The sequence below is a fragment of the Homalodisca vitripennis genome, chromosome 1 (genome assembly GCF_021130785.1).
Source record: "Homalodisca vitripennis isolate AUS2020 chromosome 1, UT_GWSS_2.1, whole genome shotgun sequence".
Taxonomy (NCBI): Eukaryota; Metazoa; Arthropoda; class Insecta; order Hemiptera; family Cicadellidae; genus Homalodisca; species Homalodisca vitripennis.
This window is the reverse complement of record NC_060207.1, coordinates 180,509,944-180,535,585: the sequence shown is the minus strand read 5'-3', so window position 1 is coordinate 180,535,585 and position 25,642 is coordinate 180,509,944. Positions and strand designations below refer to the sequence as shown.

At 33.7% G+C, this 25,642-nt stretch overlaps 1 protein-coding gene across 6 annotated transcripts in view; it reads right to left on the bottom strand.

Annotated features, from left to right (window-relative positions):
• LOC124352807 (mitochondrial enolase superfamily member 1-like) overlaps nt 1-25,642 on the bottom strand; it is a 53,937-nt gene that overhangs the window by 5,475 nt on the left and 22,820 nt on the right. For all 6 annotated transcript variants that reach the window (XM_046802489.1, XM_046802491.1, XM_046802493.1 and 3 more), the window contains exons 3-10: nt 23,435-23,537; nt 18,420-18,535; nt 15,639-15,793; nt 13,193-13,311; nt 8,240-8,397; nt 7,965-8,099; nt 5,893-6,064; nt 1,152-1,333 (exon numbers count right to left, since the gene is read on the bottom strand). In XM_046802489.1, the coding sequence (XP_046658445.1) occupies nt 1,152-1,333; nt 5,893-6,064; nt 7,965-8,099; nt 8,240-8,397; nt 13,193-13,311; nt 15,639-15,793; nt 18,420-18,535; nt 23,435-23,537 (1,140 nt within the window). The remainder of the gene's footprint in view (nt 1-1,151; nt 1,334-5,892; nt 6,065-7,964; nt 8,100-8,239; nt 8,398-13,192; nt 13,312-15,638; nt 15,794-18,419; nt 18,536-23,434; nt 23,538-25,642) is intronic.

The following is a 25,642-nucleotide window of genomic DNA, read 5'->3' as shown; positions in this document are numbered from 1 at the left end:
GCCATTATGATCACGGCTACCTATTGTAGCCGCTGGCCTTCAACGCTATTTTAACGACGGCTACAATAGGTAGCCGTCGGTCTTATAAGGGTTAATAAACATATATAAACATTTTTCTACAATTTTCTCTTTAACGTCACATTCTTATAATACCAGGCACTCTAATAGAGTGGGGATCTCTGTCATACCATTAATTAAGTCATATTCAAATACTAACTCATTTTATATATCTCAGACCTTATTTAGAAATATATGTAACAAATTTAGTAATTTTTCTTTATTCGAAACCTTGTCTATTGAAATATTCAAACATAAAGTTACAAGTTTTCTACTGCATATTGGACTTGAGGAGGCAGAGACCTTGTTACTGTCCGGGTGTGGGCGGTCATGACCATTCTCGTACCAACTGTTTGCTCATGATTATGGTTTACCTACGACTAACTGCTACAGTAGACATTACTGAATACTACATTATCCCCCCCTCATTCCCATCTTCGGCTGTGGACTTGAAAAATAACCTGTTGGCAGGTACTGGAATGCACTGATGGCGATGAACATTGTATTAATGGAGACACCTTTGGTTAGAGATATATCAGTGCTACATTCCTGGGAGATAAGTTTGTAAATACATATTAGGTATTAATAATACGACTCTAGCCTACGCACAGGTTGCTTGCCCATGTAGGCTAATTTCCAAACACTATGTTTAATACTTTTAGTTATTTATTGTACATATATTAATTATCAATTTATATATTAATACTAATTGTAATAGTATTGTAATTATACAGGAAATAAACTTTCTTTCATTTCATTTGTTTATCGCCAAATTAACATTGTTTTGTAATATAAATGAAGTTTCTTAACTGAACAATAAAAATGACTTAGTGTGGGTAAAGCAATGTACCTTAAGATTATAGTTTATTTTATATCTCATATTAAATTATGTTACGTGTTTCAATGCAAATATCATCACCACACATTACTGCAATATTTATGAATAATAAGTGACTCTAGTTAGTATACTCCAGTGACACACAACACTATCTTTTTACAAAAAGTTCACAATCTAAAAAAAACATAATTTTTACTAAAACCCATCTAGAAAACCATGCCATTGTAGTATTATAAGTTGAGGAATGTTCACTTACCTTGGGTAGTAGATAGCGAGCTTGCTTCACCTTGACAGGGTCCTCAAACTGGTCATGTTGTTGATCGACATACTCAATCATTCGATGTTCCATTGTACCCGACAGGGAGATGAAGTCAAATATCTGGAGATGTTGTACCATCTCGCACAGTCCTACTCCTCCCGCATGTGGACATACTGGCACTGTAACATCACTCTTTACTATAAATATTTGGAGATGTACCATTTCCCAAAGTCCCACTCCTCCTACATGCGGATGCAACATCACTTACTGATTAGTATTCATTTTGCTATCATCATCTCAATTTTAACTGTACACTTTTAACAGTCTACTATCCCTTCCACTGAGAAACGTTAAAAAGATAGAACTGTGATATAACAATATTTAGTATTTCCGGTTTTCAAGGTTACACTATTTTATTCTATATATCTTGCAATAAATGTTTTATAGAATAAAAAAAGTTTGAAGAACATTTTATTTTACAAATTTTTAGAAAGCAATATTAAATATATAACTTTGTGCAATGTAGGTGTACTGTAAAAAATAAAACACTTTCAAGTAAATAACAAATCATGAATAATTAAAACGTCTAAAAATGTTCAATCTATTTGTTTAATTTACATATTTGAGGCATACAATGTCATTACATTGTAAATTCAATTATTTAGGAAGAAAAAACTCTTCTAGTAGAAATTAAAATAGCTTATACTATTACTTACAACTAATTTATTTTTAATGTATCTAATGCAGTAAAAGGTTCATAACAAATATGTTGAACATTGCAGTTAAATTATGAAAAAGTTACTTGTTTGTGCCTTGTGATGTAAATGCTTAAAATTGTGCAAATGAAAAATGTTAGAGCCCATAGAGTTACCTTGTTTTTAATCTCTAAAAACATGTATTTATTTAATCCAGTGGCGTAGCGAAGGGGGGGGGGGGTCCAGGGGGTCCGGACCCCCCCCCCCCCGAAATTTTAAGACAAATTAAAAAATAAAGCATGGAGCAGGAGAAAAAAGGACAGTTATCATTACTCTTGTCTACAAACATTAAATTGATTGATTTCACTGATTGAAGTGACTGTTGTTAAAAATATAATTGTCCTTTCGTTTAAATCATAAAGTATCAAACGATACTTTTGGGCTCGGTCTTTCGGATAGTGTAGTGTAATCACGGTATTTCTATAGGGCGCGGTCACGTGACGTCGCAAAGTAACCTGAACCGTAACACGGCGAACAGTTTAAATTAGCGACCACTTCGTTCAAATTCGTCGTGGGGACGTAAAGTGACTACATAGAATTAAGTTTAGACGTTGATTTTAGGTGTCATTAAACTGTAAACGTGTATATAATTATCGAAAAAATCACTTTCGGTCGGAAAATACACTTGAAAAACTCTACTGATTAGAACTTCAACTAATTTGGACTTCGATGATTGAGGTAAACGTGGGGTTTTCGATTGAGTTAGGCGACGATTTTTGTTATCATTAAACTGTACACCATACCTATATAATTAATTATCGAGAAAAAAAATCACTTCCGGTCGGTAAATACCGAAGAAAAGCTCTCTACAGATTCAAGTTTTGCCGATTTTGGATTTCATTGGTTGAGTGGTTGAGGTAAAAGTGGTACTTAGGATTATGTTAGGACGGTGATTTTAGGTATAAATTCAACGCCGACTAATACATATATAATTATCGAGAAAAAAAACAATTAAAACATTTTAAATTAGCGACTTTCTTCCTATGGAGTCCCACAGGGATCTATACTTGGACCAGTCTTGTTCCTTGTGTACATCAGCAGGCGGAACTCATCGCTCCTGAGAGGGAAAATGGTCTAGTATGTTGACGATACAACGCTCTGCATTAAAGCTCCAACAAAACATGAATTAGAAATCATTTCCTTTTTATAACTGAATTCATGTATTCAGTTTTTTTCTAAATTAAATCTGAGGACCAACAACTCCAAATCAAATGCACTAAATTTCTGTTTGCGGCAAAGAGAGATTGAGGATCGCGCTGCTGTGATGGCGGACGATGTCCTCATAGAGGAAACTGATTCCACCAAGTTCCTCGGAATGTACCTTAATCGAAGTCTGACTTGAGACAATCACATTGAAAGTACCTGCTCAACGGTTTCTTCAGGCATTTATGCTCTACGGAACCTTTCAAAATTTTGCTCCCGGGATGTACTAAAAATGGCCTACTTCGGCCCTGTACACCCCCATCTAATGTACGAGTTGAGGCTATGGGGCAGCTGTTCTAAATACAAATTTGAGCGAGTATTTAGAAGTCAAAAGAAAGCTGTCCGCATCATTTCAAAATTGAAATCCCGAAATTCATGCAGAGATGCCTTTAGGGAGCTTGGATTGCTAACTTTGCCCTGTCTCTACATCCTCGATGTCGCCCTGTTCTGCCGATTTAAGTGCGAGTTCGTCCGGGGCAGGGACGTATATCAATACGGGACAAGAGGCAGGGACAACCTTCGGTTACATCCGCACAGAACAGCCGCATTTAAACGTTTGCCATCCGAGGTTGGTGTTAAGCTGATCAACAAGCTCCCTGATGAAATCAAAAATTTGAATGAACCAACAAAATTTAAAGCTCGATTGAGACACTTTTTGGTGTCGAGGGTGTTTTATTCAGTGGAAGAGTTTAAGATGAGCCGCTGGGATGAAATTTAAAGTAATTCGATCATCCTCTATTTCTGGTGGTAAAATTTAGAAGATTTTAAAACGTATGGCTGTAAGTATGTATCAGTCTTAGGAATGAGTGTGGACTGTGTATGAACGGGTATGAATGGGGGCAATTTAAAATAGATATACATATTTCTAAATAATTTAATTTGACGATTGTATGCAATTTTTATTATTGTTGACACAATAAAAAGTATTATTATTACCTCCGGTCGGAATATACCGAGGAAAAGCTCTACTGATTCAGATTTTGACGATTTTGGGTTTCACTGGTTGAGTCGTTGAGATAAAAGTGGTACTTAGAATTATGTTAGAACATTGATTTTAGGTATCAATTGAACGCCGACTAATATCTATATAATTATCAAATAAAAATTGAAAAAATCGCTTCCGGTCAGATAATACACCAGAAAAACTCTACTGATAAGAAGTTCCGACTACTTTGGATTTCACTGACTGAGGTATTATTTCATTTTCCTTAGTATATTCCGATCGGAAGTGATTATTTTTGTTTTTTTTTTTCTCGATAATTATATATTTATTAGTCAGCGTTGAATTAATCTCTAAATTCAATGTCCTAACATAATTATAAGTACTACTTTTACCTCAAACACTCAACCAGTGAAATCCAAAATCGTCAAAACGAATCAGTAGAGAGCTTTTCTTTGGTATTTACCGACCGGAAGTGATTTTTTTCTCGATAATTATATAGGTAGTCGAGTACAGTTTAATGATAACAAAAAATCGTCGTCCTAACTCAATAAAAAAATACCACGTTTACCTCAATAACCGAAGTCCGAAGTAGTTGAATTCTTCAGGTGTATTTAATTTCCGACCGAAAGTGATTTTTCCGATAATTATATACTCGTCTACAGTGTATGATACAAAAAATCGTCATTATAACTCATTCATAAATACCCCAATCAGTGAAATCCAAAGTGGCCGAACTTCTAATCAGTAGAGTTTTTCCGGTGCATTTTCCGACCGTTAGTTTGATCTGTACCCGAGCAACGCTCGAAAATCGCCCTTCTTTTCTAAAGGGTTTTCGGCCGTCATCAGTGGCCCAATGTCTCCGAAGGAGTATTTCATTTTCTCCACAGAATATAGTTGAGTCAATTATACGCTTGAGTGAAGCTCTGTTTTGATCTTTTTATTTCTTATCCAGTGAATCCAACATCACTTTGGTGCCTTCTACTCGGCCAGAATCGAACTTCGTAAAGTTTCTGTAGCTATACAAGAAAATTTGTGGTACTAGAGTTTAATTTGCCTATTACTTCTTTCCACTTTCTATAAAGCGTAGTTACTAAAGCTCTATATTTTTGGTATTTACCTTTTACCAGTGAATTCATTGGCAAATAACACACAAAACGTCCCCTGGATCCCCCGGTTTCGGACCCCCCCCCCGAACGAAATTTCTGGCTACGCTACTGATTTAATCCATTCTTAAAAATAATAGCCAAATTTACTGCAGTGTAAAAATGTGACACATACACACACTGGTATTTACATTATGACTTATGTAATAGTTTTATTTCAAAAAACGACTAGGTGCGCCTCTTATATTTTTAATATCCCTAAACAATATAAACTATAACATTTAAAACCCATTGATGATGTTAAATAAATACAGTCATGTCATATAGTAAAAAATGGCACATGTCATTTCATTGTACTCTTTATTTAATTTATCTCCTAAAATCCTAAATGTATTATCCAATTGAAATTGCAATTTTGTTGTTCTTACTAAAAACTAGCTTTTAAAAACACACAGAAAGCTGCAAAATATGTTACACCTAAGATCTGAAACTATTCTAGTTTTTTAACCTATATTTATAACTATCCAAAAAAAGATGCTCTTCAAAACTGAAGAATGGGAAAACGAACCAGAAAAACCTTTGATATGTTTAGAAAAAAGGTACTGTTGGATTAAAAACCACTTTCCATGCCCATATATGGAGGAAACATGCAAACATTGCTGCTAAATTTGATGAATAATTAAAGCTTATCTTGAAGCTAGCATCTTTAAGCTTAAGGTTGAATGTTACTTTACCTTTAAACTTGTGAGCCATGAGGTAAATCGCCAGCAGCTCATTGACCCCACCCACCCTGCAGGCATCTATCTGGCAGTATTGCATGGCTCCAGCCTGTAGGAACTGTTTGAACATAACTCTGTTACAGATCATCTCACCCGTCGCCACACCAATACCCAATGGAGCAAGAGCCTGTGGAACAAACAGCAACGATCACAAGACTTGTGATGTACAGATTTATGTTAACAATCTGTCACTAAAAGAGATCAAATAAAATGTAAAAACAAATATATACACTTTTAATATTCTAAGAGTTTTATGCTTCGCTTACAATACAAAGGAAACCCTCAGTTTTGAACCAGATTTCTGATGGCCCTATGTAGCTGAAAGGTATGGGTGTTGTAAGTGTATTCATAATTACACTTTGAGGTTGGTGTAAGATGTTGCCTTTGCATCCAGTGTGAACCGTGTTAAAACTGACAACAAAGGATTATTGGCATTATCACTGTATTTCCAGTATAAGATGAGTTCCACATGAGATACACTGCTCATAAATTGAGTGTTTCCCAATTCCGTTACAAGGCTGATAAAGATAGGTTACCATTGAATTCAGTAAATTATGAATACCACATAGAGATTGGTTTTAATATGTTGAACGTGTCAGATCGCCATTGGTTTAAGATTAGTGATATAGAGTTGCAGGCAACCTGATATCATCAATACAATCCCGGGGCTGGAGGAAAACGGATTGTTGGCAAACTGATGACTCTCAATGCTGCTAAAAAACTGATGGAGTAACATTATCAAAGAAGCCAATGAAGTGCCTCAGTAATGCTTCAAGGCTGACAAGACAAAGCAGGCTACTGTAAAATATTTTATATAATTGGTTACTGTAGCAGTGGTCATAAACTGTCAAGAAATTTTTTGTGATATTGCTTATGGCATGGGAGAAAGTTTGTGTCAGTAATGAGGCAACATTTATTTTTAATTTCGGTGAGTTTTTCTATTTCCTCAGCTTTCATTCTCATCTCTCCAATATACAGCTTCCTTGTTTCACAACCCTTTTAGTTGTCATTGCTACAGTAAATTCAGGACGTATTAAGAATGATAAGTCACCGACAATATGGCGGCCTCAGGAGTTTTTGGACAGTTGAAAAGTGGATTCAACATGGACTCTAGGTTCCTCAAGATCTAGGTCCATTAAGTTAAGTTCACAAATAGTGCATTTTGTCTTGTCTTTGCAACAGTATGCAATGTTCAATATAGTGTTGCATTTGGGTTTTTCATTCTTTTGCTATTCAATGTTATTCTCTTTTTTTTTTGTAGAATGGAAAATGTCTTATCAAGTAAGAATTGAGTTTTTAGTTAGTACCTACAATTATACACAAAAGTGGGTTCAATTTTATATAAAAATGAATGTTTGTATGTTTGTCCTTTATGGAATCAGAAACTATTTGACTGATCATTATGAAAATTTGTATGTTTATGTATTTCTCCACGGAGAAGGTTTATGTGCTATGCCCATTGATGTAACTAGCCACCAGGCGTCACTGCAAGATAAAAGTTTTCAAAGCACCTGCACATTATAAACTGCAATTATGAGACAGTACGTATATTAAATAGCCAAACACTATTTGAAGGTACTAGGTTGTGATGTATATTTGTCTTTAAAATATATTTCTGGTTGAACTTAAAGCTTGAGTGTTAGAACACTTTAGAATAAAGTACATGTACGTGTACAATGGCTACAAACGTATACTTATGACATATTTTCTTGATCATGGCAACAAGGTAAACTATAAAACGGCGTTGGAAATATAGTTCACTTGAACCAGAAGTGCTCATACACGGGCAAAGCTTATGAAAAGCGTGCGAAGCCGCGGGAAACAGCTAGTTTTATATAAAACTTAAATCTCTTTTATGTTATTAACTCCACATTTTAAATCCCTTTGTTTCCCTGATCACTAGGTAACTTGTTTTCCAAATAACTCGAAGTCTGAGATACTAATCAAGTATAAGGAATTACAATATCCACAAAGCTATTTAAAAAAGTAAATTAAGGTAACCTACCAAATAACAATGGTTTTCGCACCTTAGATATTTGCGCATGACCCAAAATGTCATCAGGAGAAGTTGGCTCTTCTATCCACAATGGCTTGAACTCTGCAAGCTGCTTCATCCAGTCAATAGCCTGATCCACATCCCAGCGCTGATTGGCATCAACCATCTGGCTCAAACACAAGTATGGGTTACAATACATGGCCTCAGAGAACAGATTCAAAAAGAGCGGTTTCTAAGAAACCGAATTCTTATCTTTCCAAATATGTAAAATTTTTATTGGAATGTGTTTTATATACAAAAACTGACCAGTTTCCGATCCCAGCCGATGATTTCCCGCACCAGCTTGCAACGCTTAATATCATCCTGCACATTCTCGCCCACCTTGATCTTGAAGGCGGTGAACCCTAAAGCGATGTACTGCCCCACTAGTGATCTGACCCTGTCTGATGAGTAGCCTAACCACCCTGTTGACACCAACATGCTTCTTTTAGATCTTCTGTATGTACATTAACAAGTCGTGTTCTGTACAAAATGTTACAGAAATATGGTCCTGTTTCATGACCAACTAGGATACTGGGGTCAAGTTTAAGTTTAATAACGGAACAAAACTCTAGAAAGACATATCAAAAATGAGTTAATGCCATATTGTCACGTAAAATCTGTTTTTATTTATTTATTATTATTTTATTTATTTATTTTATTTTATTTAAGCCAACAGAGATGTTGGCTTTTACATTCCAAATTGGAATTCTCACCTATAAATATTCCAAAGAAAAAAAAAACCATTGATTTTTATCATGCAAAATATACAATTTTCTTCGGATGATACAAAATTGCAATATTTAAGTGTATTTGAAAATTTTTGTGCAACTTCACACTAGAGAGTTGGCTTGCATTTTGATTTTAGTTTACCCTTTTAGGACCATGTTCTATGCTAAAAAGACTGTTTGGATTTTACCAAAATTGTAATGGTTTATAAGAATTGCATCTTAAAGACTAGTAAAGACATTCAAATGATATTTAAAACATTTGTATTTGTACGAGGGCCATCCGGAAAGTAATACCCGTTTGTGAAATAAAGACACAGAAGTAAATATTAATAAATATAAACATTTTTATTGAAAAGAGCATATCTTAAACTACTTCTCCACATAATCTCCAAGCAAATTTAAGCATTTGTCATAACGTGAGACGAGTTTTTGTATTCCAGCGTCATATTCCTCCGCCGCCAGCCGATTGAAATATGTAGTCACGCCTTCTTTAAGTTCTTCATCGCTGTCAAAAACTCTTTAAGTTTTGTAAAGAGATGAAAATCTGAAGGGGCCAAGTCCGGGCTATACGGTGGATGGTCGAAAATTTCCCAATTGAATTGCTGCAGAAGTTGTTGTGTTATCCCCGCTGCATGAGGCCTGGCAGTTGTCATGGAGGAGAATGACGCCATCAGACAATAGACCTCTCCGTCGATTTTGTATTGCCCGCCGTAATTTCTTTAATGTTTCACAATACGCATTAGCGTTAATAGTGTCTCCACGGGCCATAAAATCAATAAGCAGTACACCACGTCGATCCCAGAAAATGGTTGCCATAAGTTTCCTGGTGGACAGAACAGTCTTGAATTTTTTTTGGTTTCTTTGGTGAATGAGTATGATGCCACTCCATTGACTGTCGTTTACTCTCAGGTGAAGCATAACAAACCCACGTTTCATCACCAGTAACTATTTGATTCAAGAACGTGTCTGCTTCATCAGAATAACGTTCCAAAAATGTGAATGCAGCAGCCATACGCTTGGTTTTGTGCTCATCTGTAAGCATGCGAGGGACCCACCTTGCACAAATTTTTGAATAATGCAGATGGTCTTTGACAATTTCATGAACAATTGTTCGAAAAACATTAGGGAAATGTTCACAGATGTCATCAATTGTGACGCGCCGATCGTTCCTCACGAATTCGTCTACTGACCTCAGCAGTTGATCTGTAATGACAGATGGTCTCCCTGAACGCTCATCGTTGTGTGTGTTCCCCCTCCCCAAGTTGAAATTACGACACCAGCGCTGAACAGATGACTCTTCCATCACATTGTCTCCATACACTTCCTTTAAATGGCGATGAATATCACAAGGTCGAACGTTTCTTGCGTTAAGAAATTTTATTATAGCCCTCACTTCACAACTGGCGGCGTTTTCAATTTTTTTAAACATTATGAACTGCCACAGAAACAACACAGGCAATGCTAGCGTCACGGAACTTGTAACAGAGAAGGCAGACAAGCCACTGAAGCGATCTGACCTTGACCGGCGGCTACTTGCGTCGTCAGCGCCTCACGCGGCGGAAACGGGTACTACTTTCCGGATGGCCCTCGTATAAAATAAGAGACAATAAAAAAATTAATATTATTTGTGCAAAATATACTTATACTGCCAAAAACAATGTTTATTTCTTAAAAGAACTATTATTTTTGTTTACAAAATTTGGAAAATATAAAAATATATTTGAGTCAGATTGTAAACATATATTTATTTACAGACTAGGTATTAGGAAATTGCAAATTATTTAACAAATTTTATACAAAAATTGGTTGAAATATGAGGAGAAATAATAACAATAAGTCTGCAATTCTGAGCTTATAACGAAAATGTTATCAAGACATTTATAAATGTTTATTTTTGTCTTTTAATGATTGTAAAACATTGTAGTTCAATATAAGTACAATAAACAATGACGTAAACAAACAACATAATATCATGTGCTAGAGCAAGCCAGGATTACTGGAGTTGATCATAGAAAATAAGCGCTGTGGACTGGGTAATTATATTTTCTCACGTTAAGATCTTCGTCATTACAGGATACTTCACTGCCAACATACTAAACTACGAGGGGTATCCAAAAAGTAAGTTTCCCTGTTCTGTAAAAAGACGCGTACGTAACACAGCGTGCAGCTGTGGGCGGGGATATGTAGCGCGGTTCGGTTGGCAACAGGTGCGCCGGTCACTGGCCCATTGTCACGCTTCTCAGTCAGTTGCTGCCCAAACATCATGGAGACTCCACTGCGTTCTGCTGCCAGTTGCGAAGTCCGTAGTGTTATTCGTTTCTTGACCGCCAAAAACGAAACTGCCGTCGAAAATTCATCGTCAGTTGTGTCAAGTGTATGGTGAACATGTTATGTCCGTTCAGATGGTCCGTCGTTGGCGTGCAATGTTTTTGGAAGGAAGAGAAAATATTCATGACGATGAGCGTAGTGGCCGACCGGCCAATTCTCGGCAACCTGACGTCATTAATGCTGTTCGAGCAGTTATTGACAATGATAAGCGAGTGACTCTCGATGAAATTATGGATAAACTGCCGTCAAGTGTTGAAGTTAGCCGGTCATCTGTGCACAATATCATGACAGAAGATCTTCAGCTTGCAAAAGTGTGTGCAAGATGGGTGCCTCGCTTATTGAGCAATGCCCATAAACAACAACGAATGGCTGCTGCCCAGTCTTTCTTGCGATTGTTTGACGATGAAGATGAAAACCTTTTCAGTAGAATAGTCACTGGTGATGAAACATGGATTCACCACTCAACTCCAGAGACCAAACGCCAGAGTATGGTGTGGCAAAAAAAAAAGGAGAGGCAGCTCCTCGAAAAGCCAAAGTTTTTGAGTCGGCAGGAAAGGTAATGGCTACAGTTTTTTGGGACTGCCGTGGAGTGTTATTGATTGACTATCTTCCTCGTGGCGAAACCATAAATGCAGAAAGGTATTGTGAAGTTCTCACCAGACTTCGGCGGGCAATACAGAATAAACGGCGCGGACTTTTGTCGCGCACGGTTCTGCTTATTCAAGATAACGCCCGACCACACGCTGCTCGTGCAACAATGGAACTTTTGAGGAAATTTAAGTGGGATGTTTTTGGTCATCCTCCATACTCACCAGATCTTGCGCCTAGCGATTTTCATCTGTTTCCGGAGCTGAAAAGACACCTTGGCGGTCAGCGATTTGCCAACAGCGATGACCTTCAAAATGAGGTGGATACTTGGCTTAAAAATTTGGCGGGTGAATTTTGTGATGCTGGAATAAAAAACTACTTCCTAGATACCAAGAGTGCTTAGAAAGGGATGGTAACTATGTAGAAAAATAAGGTATGATGTAAAAAGTTGAATAAATGTGTTTCAGTTATTTTTTGAGTCTTTTTAACTTTTTCATAATTAATGGAAACTTACTTTTTAGATACCCCTTGTATTAAGTAAAAAACTCAAATGAATGTTAGACAGCGGGTTATGGGAAGTGGATGTCAATTCCAATTGAGCAATTTCTTTTTCTTACACTACTGCAGATTGGATCATTGCAGAATTCATAATTCACATTTACGATACAAAAACTATTAATAGGTTAATTTTCAAACAAACAGTAGTAATTACCAAACTTTATTTTTGTAAGTTCTTTTATTTTCGATGAAAAACGTTGTCAAACCATATAAATGAAATCAAAATGGTTACAGTAATAATACCATATAAATGAAATCCAAATGGTTACAGTAATAAAAAAAAGCAAATTTGAACTTAAATTTTTTTTAAAATATTAAAAATACAAGGAGATAAAATGTTTTAAAATAAGAAAGTATGTCTAATGTATATGTGAAAAATAAACTTAATATTTAACTAGAAAACGAAAGGCCTCACACAAATAAAATTTAATTATTATTGGAGTGTTTGTTGTTACATTAATTAATAAAATTCAATAACAAATTAACAATATTATTAACTGGTTTGGGATCAAAATTTACCTGAATTATAATTTTTTTAAACTAAAAACCCAAACTACCGATACAATGTTAGTTTGTCCTAAAAGGGATAAATCTATATGTTTACTGTGAATAACGCGTGTTCATCATGTCTGCATCACTTACAAGATATATCCTAGGTTTTTGTAGATATTTGATGTATACAATTTATGCTTAGCGTAATGTCCAACTGATTGCTATTTCTAAGAACTATCTTTTTTTGTGTTGCAAAGAGTACAAAACAAAAATAAAAGAAATGTTTATAAAAAATTGTTATTTGAGTGGTGGCTGAAGGATTAGTTTTGGAATTAGAAATAATCGTATTACCACTATGCAATTTTCACCTTGCTTTCCTACAAAATATTCTAAGATCTTTTTAAACCATTGCTGATAATGTAATCATGGTGAAAGAGAAAAGAAGTTAAAAAAATTATCCTTATGAAAAATGACAACACTTTTTGAAACAAAAGGTAGAACCTATAGGTTCGGGACAACTAACCTGCCTGAGTCGTATATGCTGGGTAGCCTTCCAGCTTGACTTGTTCTTCTCTATGACCCTTGCCTTCCTGTGCCTTGTACAAGATGTCAATAGCCTCTTGTTTAGTCAGCACATCTGATCTGACAACCACAAAAATTACAGCTACCGACAAACAACATCGACCATTGCTTCTTTGCCAACTAAACAATTTAGGATAAAGTTATACATATTGAAGGAATCAGCAAGGATTTGCCATTTAGTTGCCAAATTGCAGTTTTGTTGTGAAGTACAAAAAAATTGTACCTTTTATTGTTCTTCCAATATGAAAACTGAATGTTTTTGTTTGTAAATAATTCACTTTGTGTATTGTTTGCAAATAATTTACTTTTATTTCCAAACGTAGAAATAAACAAGCTAAATTTTAATTTAACTCCTGTTATTTTAGCTCAACTAGGTAGTTTGTGGTTAACGTTCATACGGGTATCTATACTTTTTGATCCGAGAATAGATGGCAACACAAAGCAGAAAAGTACCATTTAGTAAACAAGGAACGCATTACTATGTATGAATAGATTATTTCATAAGAAGTTGAAGAAAAACTGCAGATTGGGAGGTAGCACAAAGCAGAGAGCGCTGATAAAACACATCAAGACAAATTATGGCATTGTGACTTAAACACCAGTCGCCCTGGGAAAGAGTTAATAGTACTGAGAATCTGTAGAATAATTATGAAAAACTTCCTAGTAACATGGTTTGAGGATATCCTTAAACCGTACTTAAAAAAACTTCACAAAATAAAGTACACCAAATATACTTAGACTTCTAAACCATATCAACATTAGATATCTTCTAAAGGATTGCTTGCATTATTACCAAAATAAACAATTTAAATATATATCCTATTTAATTATTTGTATCCCAGTGCTAAGTATTTACAATTTACATTATAGACCTGGTACATATATGTTTTTATGACAAATCAACACCAACAACAAATCAATTTTTAATCACTAAATCAAGTTACCAGACGAACCCCTAATAACAAAACAATATTAAGCTTTTAACCCTGAAACTACAAACATTTTATCTAAAATGCTAAGAAATTTTTTACACTATTGAATACCTTAAACATAACTATTAAAAATATGTCATTTGATATTATATAGTTATGTATATTGTTTTTTAGCAAAAGATATAGATTCTAATGGTGTTTGTCTTATAACTAAAATGTGTAAAAAATATGATTTTTTCCATAAAGGTATAATGTCATTTTTATTCAACAAACTTTTTCAAAGTTTTTGATTACCTCAAGGGTATTAAAAATTGGAGAAAAAAAATCCAAAATAACCAAAATGTAGTAAAATTTGTTTTTTTTTTATTAGTAATACATCAAAAGCATACATAACTACTCTTTTACACTATGCAAATATTTGTCTATTATACATTACTTGGTAACAAAAATGACTTTTAGGAACACATGTGAAACTAATGGAAAAAATAAAAACTATGGCTATTAATACACTTAATTTTGAGCTATAAAAATATAAACATTTTTAATAACAATAATAAGATAGTGTACATAATATTTGGCTTACTTCAGCACTACTAACCTCAAAGTGTGGAATCAAAATTTGATCGAATCTCAGACTAAACAGTGTCACAGCTCATTAACTCGAAACTCAGATCATAGACAGTGGAATAAAAACTTGAGTACCAGTAGGCTGTAAAATATGTATCTGAGAGTTACTACACAAAATTTCATATAAAAATTCTGACTTACATTCGAATGAATAATAACGTGAGTCGGTGTCAGATGATACCGATGGCATTTTAGAAAAGTCAGAGTCGGTACCAACCGGCAGCTCCAGATTAAATTGTAGAAGAAATTGTGTGGAGGTTATTTTTGACGATGGAAGAATTGTGAAGGAAACAGGATTTTTTCCTGACAAGAGGTGCCACAACGCTTTGGTAAGATTTGTTTATTTTAACCTAGTTTGTAATTATTTATTAGGTTAGTTCTTTACCTGAAGAAGAGATCAGATTGCAGATCTCGAAATGTAGTGTTACTGATTTCTTGTTTCACTGAACGATGGCAAATGTCCGGAAAAAATCCTGTTTCCTTCACAAATTGTGTGGGATAATTCACTACTTCAAATTAGTTTTGCCAATTAACATAAATAAAAATGAAACATTTAAATGCCCCAAAGGAGACAATCTAAAATTTATAATATAGGTCTAATCTAAAACTAATCTAACCAACACAAACTGATTGTAAGTATAATGTTTGCTGCAGCTCTGCCAGTCACAGCATGCATTCTATAGGTTCTGAATAGATATAATAAATAAGAACTCTTAAAAACTCAGGAATTTCTCTATAAGCATCCTTTAAAACTCAGGAATTTCTCTATAAGCATCCTTTAAAATCTTTAATAATGAGGCCTGTAGTAAAACAAGAATGTAGACTCACATGTATCTGAAGTCAATAACAGAGACGAGATCCTCAGGATCCAGGTCCACTAGTAACTTCCAGAGAGGTTTATTCTCCATACGAGCCCACAGGTCCCACAGAGCGTTGATTATGGCTGCTGTTGCCAGGTGTATCACACCTTTCTCTGGCCCTATCTGTCTTTCCAGACATGTTTAAAATAAACTTGTTAGTATCATTACTTGACAATTATATTGTAGTTATACATAAACATTGAGTTATTGCAGGATTCTATGAATAAATGCTTAATACAGTGCCAGGATTTAACTTTACGGATTTGATAACAAGGTAATCTGTAAGATTGAGATCTGCCGTTTATTCAGTTTTTTTTATTGTTGGCTGTTTGCAGAGAACCTCAATGTGGGCCATGTCTTGTCACAGTAAATCTGCTCTAAATCAGTTATTTATTATTCGATTTAATAATTTTTGTGTCATTTGATTTGTGATAAAATCTTCTAAAAACTGGTATTCTTGTAGAGAAAAATTATTGATCTTTAAGATATTTAATGTTTAAAAGTTGTAATGGTCGCTTTTTTGAAATTACTGAAGATAATTTCATTATATTTTTTCAGTAACTTGCCTTATTATCATAAAAGTTTGAGCCAAACTCAATATAATTTAATGAATTAGTTTTTGAAGATATTAATTTTTTATAAAAAACACATACAGACAGACAGATGAGAAATTGATGAGCAATAACATGGTATACCTTTGTCCGAAGAGTTACAGTACACCCTGTATATAGAAAGACTGGAAATAACAACATTTTTCACTTTTGTAAATGTTTTCTACCGAGTTCATATTATTTAATCCAAGCGTAATTCCTCAATTTTATGTTGGTAAAACTTAAATATTGTTCTGATTTTGTTTTTATCTAGATCCAAAACCATATGTCAAACATAATATTAGATTAAATATGAGAAAAATAAAGAATTTAAAATATATAATTGACTCAAGTCTTCTCAGGGCTTAAATACCAAAAGAGACTGTTTTACAAAGATTTTACATGGAGTTCCAATTTAGACTTTGTTCTACAGTCGTTCTTAAAAATTTTGTGTTCTCAGTATTCTTTAATGGCTAAAGAATATTCTAGTTTTTCTTATTGTACGTAATATTTGGATAATAAATATTTTTGTTTTGATTAGTGTTGAAATTTATATAATTTATCTTTTTTAAGTCAGAAGAAGATTGTAATGATCAAAATATTCAAATTTTCAACGCCTTTGGCTTGAAATTTTTGGAATTTTAAGACAAATATTTAATTTCACCAATGGATTTTGCAGAAAGTTTGTTATTTGTATCATCTGCATACAGACCATAACGAGCTATTGTTGTCAACTACATTAGGTATTCCTTTTAGGTAACAGAAGAACAAAATTGACACTGAAATAGAGCCTTGTGGAACACAAAATTTTACTTGGAGGAGAGGTACCGGCACATGGATCATTAAGTATTTTTTTAACTACCTCCACAAACAGAAATCTATTTGTAATATACGACTGGATCCAAGATAAGTTAGATCTTTTATGCAAAGTAATCCAAATGTATTTAACAATATATCGGAAGAAATAATTTAAAAAGCATTTTTAAGATAATTTTTCCTATGTGATTAAGTTTTACCTTATATCTCCCTTATTTGACAGTTAATTTTGGTTGTCTAACATTCAACAGAATAAATCTAACAATTGGATAAAAGGTGGATATTTTACAGGTCATTAGGCTAAAATATTGCAAGTGATTATAATAGAGAAATTTTATAATGGTGTCAATAAAGAGGCAATGAACCAGCAAAACTAATATCTAAGCTTGAGGCTATTGTATTAGCAGTGGTATAGTAGTTTTAAAACAATTTGTAAATTAGGTACATGATTGGACGTGCTTTGCATTTATGTATATATATATATATATATATATATATATATATATATACATTCAAAATTAAGAAATTTAGAACAAGCATGTCAAATTGTCACAAAATCTAAATTCCCCTATGGATGAAATCTTCGATAAATTTGAATCATCTGGACACTCATCACATCTTTACACCCACAGTCTGAACATATGTTTATCATTTCAAGAATATTATGCTTATTAATTTATTTATCTGTTTACATGTATGTTTTTGATTATTTTATGTGTTTCGTTATGTTTTTTTTTGACCTGAAGAAGCGTAATGCGAAATATAGTTAATCAATATTAATATGTTGGCCTTTTTCTACATATATATATATAGTTTTATTGCGAATACAATAAAACATCAAACATAAATTTATACATAAATAAATTCATTAACTTCATTTCTCTGTCCACATTCAAACTCTAACACATTTGTGTTAATCCATCATTCATAATGTTTTTTCCGTACAACTTACATATTGTGAAAGTGAATTTCAATTGTTTTCTTTCCAGAATAAGAAAACAAATACATTGCATATTTCACAGTCTAAATGATTCTCAAAAGCCGGAGGCATTTTAAATATGCATAAACAGATGTAAAAATTATAGATTTTTGTCATAAAGACTTCTGTGGCTTGCCAACAGATGCAGGTAAACAGTGTACAAGAATGGAACACTAACCACAGCACTGGAATTTCAAAATGGTACTTATTTTTTTTAAACATGCCTTGTAGCATAATTATTACTGACTACTTATGATTAAATAATTTTTGTAGATTCATGAAATTTTTTCCGGCAATGTCATGTGGAAACAAAGCCCAAAATACGTAATACAGATTGAAATCGATTCTTATAAAAGTAGCTTACCCATCGCAATTGTGACTCACTGGTGAGTTTTCGCCAAAATCCACCAAAGTCTGAGAAAATATTGGTGACGAATTGTCCCACCAGCAGCGGACTGAGAGCTTTAACTGCTGCCACCACTGCAACAGAGTTCCTTCCATAATAAACTGATATAACAGAGTATTAGTGGATTCGACAGAATATAACAAAAGTCTTACCAACCAATCATCACATGTGCTACTATATCACATGATAAAATTTCATGTGATTGTGCTCAGTTGGTTTACACATTTTTTATTTCTACAATTTTCTTGTTGCCAACATGGTTACACATAAGACCAATGTACAAAATTTATAATTTTACTTTTATCTTTAATTTTGATCTTTAAGCCTCCAAATCAATAGTTCTTCCTTGCACCAAGAAGAACCTATGTATCAACTCTTCAGCTTTTCGATTAAGAGTTATCGCAAGGACGGACGGGCAGTCACATGGCCAGACAACAGATAAGATTTTAAGAAAGCCCTGTCAGGTCCTTAATAACATGAAGTATAACATGTTTTGGAACAATCTTTGGTAGATTTCTCACAATATAGTTTGTGTATGAAGTTGTCTTGATATCTAACAATAGGGAGAATAGCTTCTACCTACACAAACCGAGTATTGAAGGACCGTATAGTAGGGTCTTTATTACATTAAAAATTATGATGCCATTGCTTAATGATTGTAAATGTTTGTAACAACCCTATAATGTATTTAAACTTGTCATTGTTAACATACTAAAAGTAATTATGAATTCTATATGCTATATCTAAACATCTATGTAATAATATAAAATTAATAATATAGTTAAGTTTTTGTTTTTTGTTTACTACATCTATTCTATTTATTAAAGGTTAAAGATTCTACCCCACCCCCCTCTTCTATGTCAAGGCAATAATGGGGATACACCATCTCTACACAGAATACACTGTTTTTCTGGCGTTGAGATTGGTGATTAGGAATTCATTCACAAAGTTTGGGAATACACAGGTTTAACTAACTACCAAATCTCATATTTTAAACTTCTAATTCAGTTGTGAAAATAAAATTTTAATCCTAATAATTCCATTGGAATTATGAGCTCTGCATAATGGTCATTAACAAAATTAAGGAAAATTTTTAATAAGTGTAAATTAAGGTTTTTCATGATATATCATTGTAATGTGGGTGAGTACATATTTTGATCATTTATATATTTATATAATTTTTGCTGTTTTTTAAATTGTATTTTTTTTGTAAATTCTATTATTTTCTATACAACTGTTCTATTTCATGTCATTTTTAACAGGGAATTGTAAAACCTCTTAATTTTAAAATGATTTAAGGAATTAAAAATTCTAATTTTTAATTTGTAGCAGGAACAAGGGAGGATTTCGCTAGGTCTTTTCATCCTTCCTTTTTATTAATTACTGGCTACAGTATATTAAACCACAATTTGTTTTCAAAACATATTTTAAGAATAATTTATCAACAAAGATTTGGTTTCTTGTATATTAATATTGTTTATTGATACTAATTCTGTAACTCTACGTTTTCAAGAATACAATCCTTTCTAAATCTGTTTCCTAGTTTTTTGTTAGTTTTCCCATATTAATAATAAAAATTACAAATAATGTTACATCATACAATCAATTTATCGGAACCTTTTATTTCTCTTATTATAAGGATCATGGTTAACAGACATAAATAATAACTTAATTAAAAAGATCTCTTAATTTAAATATAAATTCTTTATAAAAAGAGATTTAAAACATCATGACTACAATAATATTGAATTAAAGTTGGTTTGGGCTTTGGGAAAATAACATTTATATTTCTTTCTTTAAAATGTTATAAAAAACTGAACATTACTTATCAATACTGAAATTACATATCACATACTTTTAAACCCTTCACCACGCGGGCAAATCGAGATAAATCCGTGTCAGGCCTAACTTTGGACTGGTAAACGCGGGGTAAACGGATATATCCTTCAAAAGTAATTTTTGTTTATTTAAATATAAATTTTTAGTTGCCTTGGGAATTCCGCTAGAGTTCAATAAGGGACAATAGACAATTATTCTTTTATTTGTAACATTTCTTAGAGGAACTCTACATTAGCGGTCAAGACAAAATTACATAAGATTTTCATTAATTGGTTTTATTTTAGTCCATTGGAGTTTCTCCAGCTCAGGAAATTTCTTCCAATGATAGAAGGGATGGACTCAGGCAGCCTATCTTTTTAGTTCCTTCTTAAAGTTCAGGCTTTCCTTCTTGGAGGATTTTGATGTTTATCAGGCAGCATGTTGGAATAACTTTGCTCCCCACTTGTAGGAAGGTTTTTTTCTTCAAAACAATTGCTAGCCTGTGTGCTGACGCAAATTGAACGTTTGCAGCGTGAACGGAATGTTTGTGACTGTGTGAGATTAACTGCCTCTTGGGTCCAAGTTTTTGTCTAGTTTGCATACATTATCACTCTTTGAAGAATGAAGAGTGCTACTACGGTAAGGATACCATACTCGGAAAAAAAGCTGTTCGGAACAACCTCTCTCGTGGGGCATTTCCAGCCCAAAATTCCAAGCACCTCTTTTGTAAAAAACAAACGAGGGTCTTTGTAAATTTCCGTAAACTAGAATTTCCCCATAAACAAAAGGACCATATCGGAGGATTGGGAGTCGGGAAACACTGCATAATATGCAACAGTTGCTGTTTTTTCTTGTCACTAATTTCTTTTAGTCTTTTCTCCACCACTTACAGTTCCCAGTACTTAGTTTTTTACACCATTAGGTTGTTCTATGTGCTGAGTTCCAAAACTGGAGGTCATTGTACAATAACCACTTCCTAAATTTACTTGGCTACAATCCACAGGAATCAATATTGGGTTAATAGGCCCTTACTTCCGTGTTTCCTTTCTACCCATTAACTAGTTGATTTTCGATTTAAGCCTCATTTTTAACCACCAGGTTGGTTTATTGTTTGGCAGTATTGGAAATTTGCCATCCTCCATGGGCAAAATGTTGTCGATGAAAACCTCCAATCCTACTAGGCATTTTGTCACTTAGTAGGAGGCACCGTATCATCAGCATAACATTGATGGTAGTTTGAATAATTGTTCCAGAAATCCAGAGAGGTCACTGGTGTGAAAAAGAATTAAACAGTTACAGGGCCAAGAACCGGACCCCTTGTGGTACCCCTCTTGTGGACTGTTCAGGGCTTTTGATCTCACTAATTGTTTTGTACACCTCCTTATCCAAGTTGGTTTCAGTCTCAACACATCTGTTTGTCTGCCTGTCTAAGTAGCTTCGAAACCAAACTAGCCGTAAGTCCTCTCATCCCAAAAATGTGCCATATTCAAATCCAATAATTTTGGTGTGGTCGAGGCAGTCGAATGCCTTACTGAAGGCTAGTAGAATTGAAGTGGTGGTGTCTCCAGCTTTCAAAGGCTTGTCAATAATAGCATTTCTACTAGACTTACTTATTGCTGGTTGTTGTAAGATCTGCCCTTTATTAAAAGCCATGGTTGATTTGTGCTGTTAGTAGAATCGTAGTATTTTCATAATGTTCCCAAAGAGGCGGGGCACCAGGCACAATTTTTTTTCAAAAAACTTTTGGGACCATGTGTTGATTATTAAAAGAATATTGGGCGTGATTAATTACAAATTTTCACAGAGGTGCCTTCCTTGAACAAAGGTATTACTTTGGGCTAAATTTTTTAGGTAACATCTGGGAGATCTTACCCCTCCTTTAATGTGACAAAATTTATGAGAAGAGTCAGTTGGCCTGTGCAAGCTTCATTACAAGCAGGGCCTTAGAGGGGAAATTTTGGAGGGATATGTTCGTTCTATTCCTGCAGATTGTTCCTTGCTTTTTAAAGACATTATAATATGGTTTTTTACTTCCCTAAACTGTAGTAGGTTGTAGGTAGAGGTCTGGAGTGTTTGGAAAAAAACTTACTAATTGCAACAGACTTGATTTGATTGGGGGATTAGCCTTGCAAGTGCTTTAATCAGCCAGCTTTATAAATAGGGATATTCATCCAAATCTTGGCTGCCATCTTCTGAGGGATTAGTAATGCACTTCTCCTGTTGGGCTCATAAGTTCAAGGGATTGTGTTGAAATTACCTTGTTCCGAAAAGCAGATGTTACTGTTTGAACCTCATTGGCGCGTCGCAGTGGTGGGGAGGGCGTGGCTTTATGCCTTCGTGGCGTTGATGTAGTCTCAGGGGTCTGGCAAGCGGAACCATTACACGGTTAAACGGATATATCCACGGCCGCGGCTTATATTATAGGTGTTTAACGCTTGGTTTTGCCATATTTTTTATTCTTTATTTTACTGTTTCGTCGTTCCTTGTTGTTATTTTAGGATTTATACTTATCTTTTTTATTTTGTTTGTTATTTATTTTTTTTTGGTTGTGTCGTTATTGAAAAAAATATTTTTCGAAAATTTCAAGTAAAAAGGTTGTTTTTTCAATTATTTGTTAAAATTTGAAAAACTGTAATTACATAAATAATAGGGGGTCTGATTTTCATTTGTGATACTGGTATTTAATTTTTTTTATTTCCTAATTAGGGTCACCACTAACCTAAAAGAAAAATTAGGAGGTTGGTAAAAATGTAAAAAGATTTTATAGTTAATTACGCGTTTATGAGTCACAAAATTTAAAGATAAGATTCCCGCGTGGGAAAGGGTTAAATTTTGGTGGGAGGGGGCCCCAAATTTGTTCAATTCATCAAACATTACTTTAAGCATTGTATAAAAATTTATGTTGGATTTTGGTTAAAACGTCTCCCACTTTACAAATGAGTGGAACAGCCATTCTAATAAATTCTCGACTTTGAGGAGGAAGTGAGACAAAATAAATAAGGGTCAAATTCATTACTTTTAACTTTGGCCGTAACTTGATATTTTAAAATTTTCCAAATTAATACATTTATTATTCTACTATCAATATAATACAATCTTAAATGTTTAATTTCAATGACAGATAGACAACTTATGGTAATTAAAATTCATGTTACCTATCTCAGTACCCCTTCCTAATGTGAAGGCCAGTCCATGACCTTCTGTATCCTTGTCAGTATATATTACAACATATGCGCAGGAATAATCTGGATCCTTATGCTGAAACAAACCACGATCCATATAAGTAATAATAAAATGCTGTTTGATGGTAATCAGATCTAATCTTTGTAATAATCCAAATTAAGGTTTTAAGAAAAGTAAAATTTAAAAACTTAATATGTAGACTCAACGGAAAAAATAATTTCTGAGCATTTCAAGAGTTATTAGTATACTGCAAACAGCATGACAATTAATTTAGTATTATCTGACTTTCACCATACTAGACACCAGTGATGAATTCAAATCGCTTTTATATTCTGGATATCACTTAAATGTTGCTATAAAATTTAATTTAATAAACAAAATTGTGCTTATGTGTACATAAGGTACTTGAAATTGTGTTTTGACATTGTGGCATGTAATATAAATAGTAGCTGAAGGAATAAAAACAGAGAAACCACACATTAACCCTTTAACCACTACACCCAAGATATATTGTGCAGCTCTAGTTTAGTGAACCACCATGCCCAAGATATGCCGTGCAACTGTAATTGTGAGAACAACCGATACACCTGAGTATACTCGTTTTCATATTATCAACTGTTATATGGTATTACTTAGTGTTCTATTACGTTAGAAATGTCTAGAAGATAGCTGTCCAGTTGGTGTTGATTGCACCATTACTCAAACTAGTTGGACACCACTGCTTTGTATCGTACACAAGTTCGGGAACCACATATATATGTTGATATTTTACAAAGTGTTTTCTGATGTTTATTCATAAATAGTTGTGTGATAGTGGTAATATGTTGTAATTATTTAACAAATTGACATTATTTCAAATTCAAATGACTTTATTTGTATTATATATACAAAAGGGCGAATTATTTGAGAAGTTTGTAAATATTGTTAATTGTTTTCTATATTTATTAAACTTTAAATAACGTGTTTTATGTGTTATGTCAAAAACTCCTAAAAATTGGAAAAATACTCGTCGCTGGGGGATCTTAATATAACTAAGCTCGGTGCTTAGGCTTCGCAGCGTATTTTTCAACAAGGTGGTTAAAGGATTAACTTAACCCATTAAGCCATTCCTCCCATAAGTAAACTTTGACAAAAAAAGTGAGCACAAAGAGCATATACCAAGCAATGCAAATAGAAACACAGAGCAACGAATCGTTTTATTTTTGAAAAGTGGTAGAAACACATCTAAATTTGTTACAATTAAACTAAAAATTTACACTTAAACTTACACACTTTATTCTTTTGAGCACATTCTTTACCTTTATTTACACAAATGACCAATGATCATATATTGCGATATACAAGATGAATATATTCTCGAATATGGATTATCTCTTTATTCTCCTACAGAATGAGCCCCACATTATTACACTTTTATGAAACATTATTTAGGTGGAATGATACGTACATAAACTTTCAGGCATATTTAACATTTTATAATGACAAACGGAAAAGAAATACATTAATAATCCCTCAATCATGAGAAACTGATAAGATAATACTTTTGTAATATGGAAACACCAATTTAATGGAAAAATTTAACAATTATCTTCCTACTTTTTTTGTTTTTACTGAAGTAGTTTTAGTGTTGTCAATGCATATAGGATTTTAAATGAAAGATTCAGAAAACCCTGGTGTAATATACATTGTTTTATGTTATTAACTCCACATTAAAAGGTTATCTTTATATTAGTATATTAAATACAGAACATCAGTGGGAAATGACCTGCAATTTTGCAGGCCTGCAAGGACCAGAAATCCTGCAAACATTGGAAGTGTTTGTACAATAACGAATAAAAACTGTCGGTTGACTGTACAGAATTTCAACACAAATACAAGGTCAGACAGTTAACAAGTAATATTCTCTTGATGCTCTAAATTGACTACAAGATACAGTCTGAAGGAAACAGCCAGAACTGTGGACAGGTCACATGACTGGATCTTGCACAATGACATTGCACCAGCTCATTTATTAAATCTAACTCACCCCCTTGTTAGAACAACACAATATCAACATAGCTTCAACAGCATCCCTACAGTCCTAGCATAGCACCATATGACTTTTAGCTCTTTACAAAATTGAAAATTCCTCTGAAAGGAAAAATATTTGAAGATGAGAACAAATCAGATAAAATAAAATG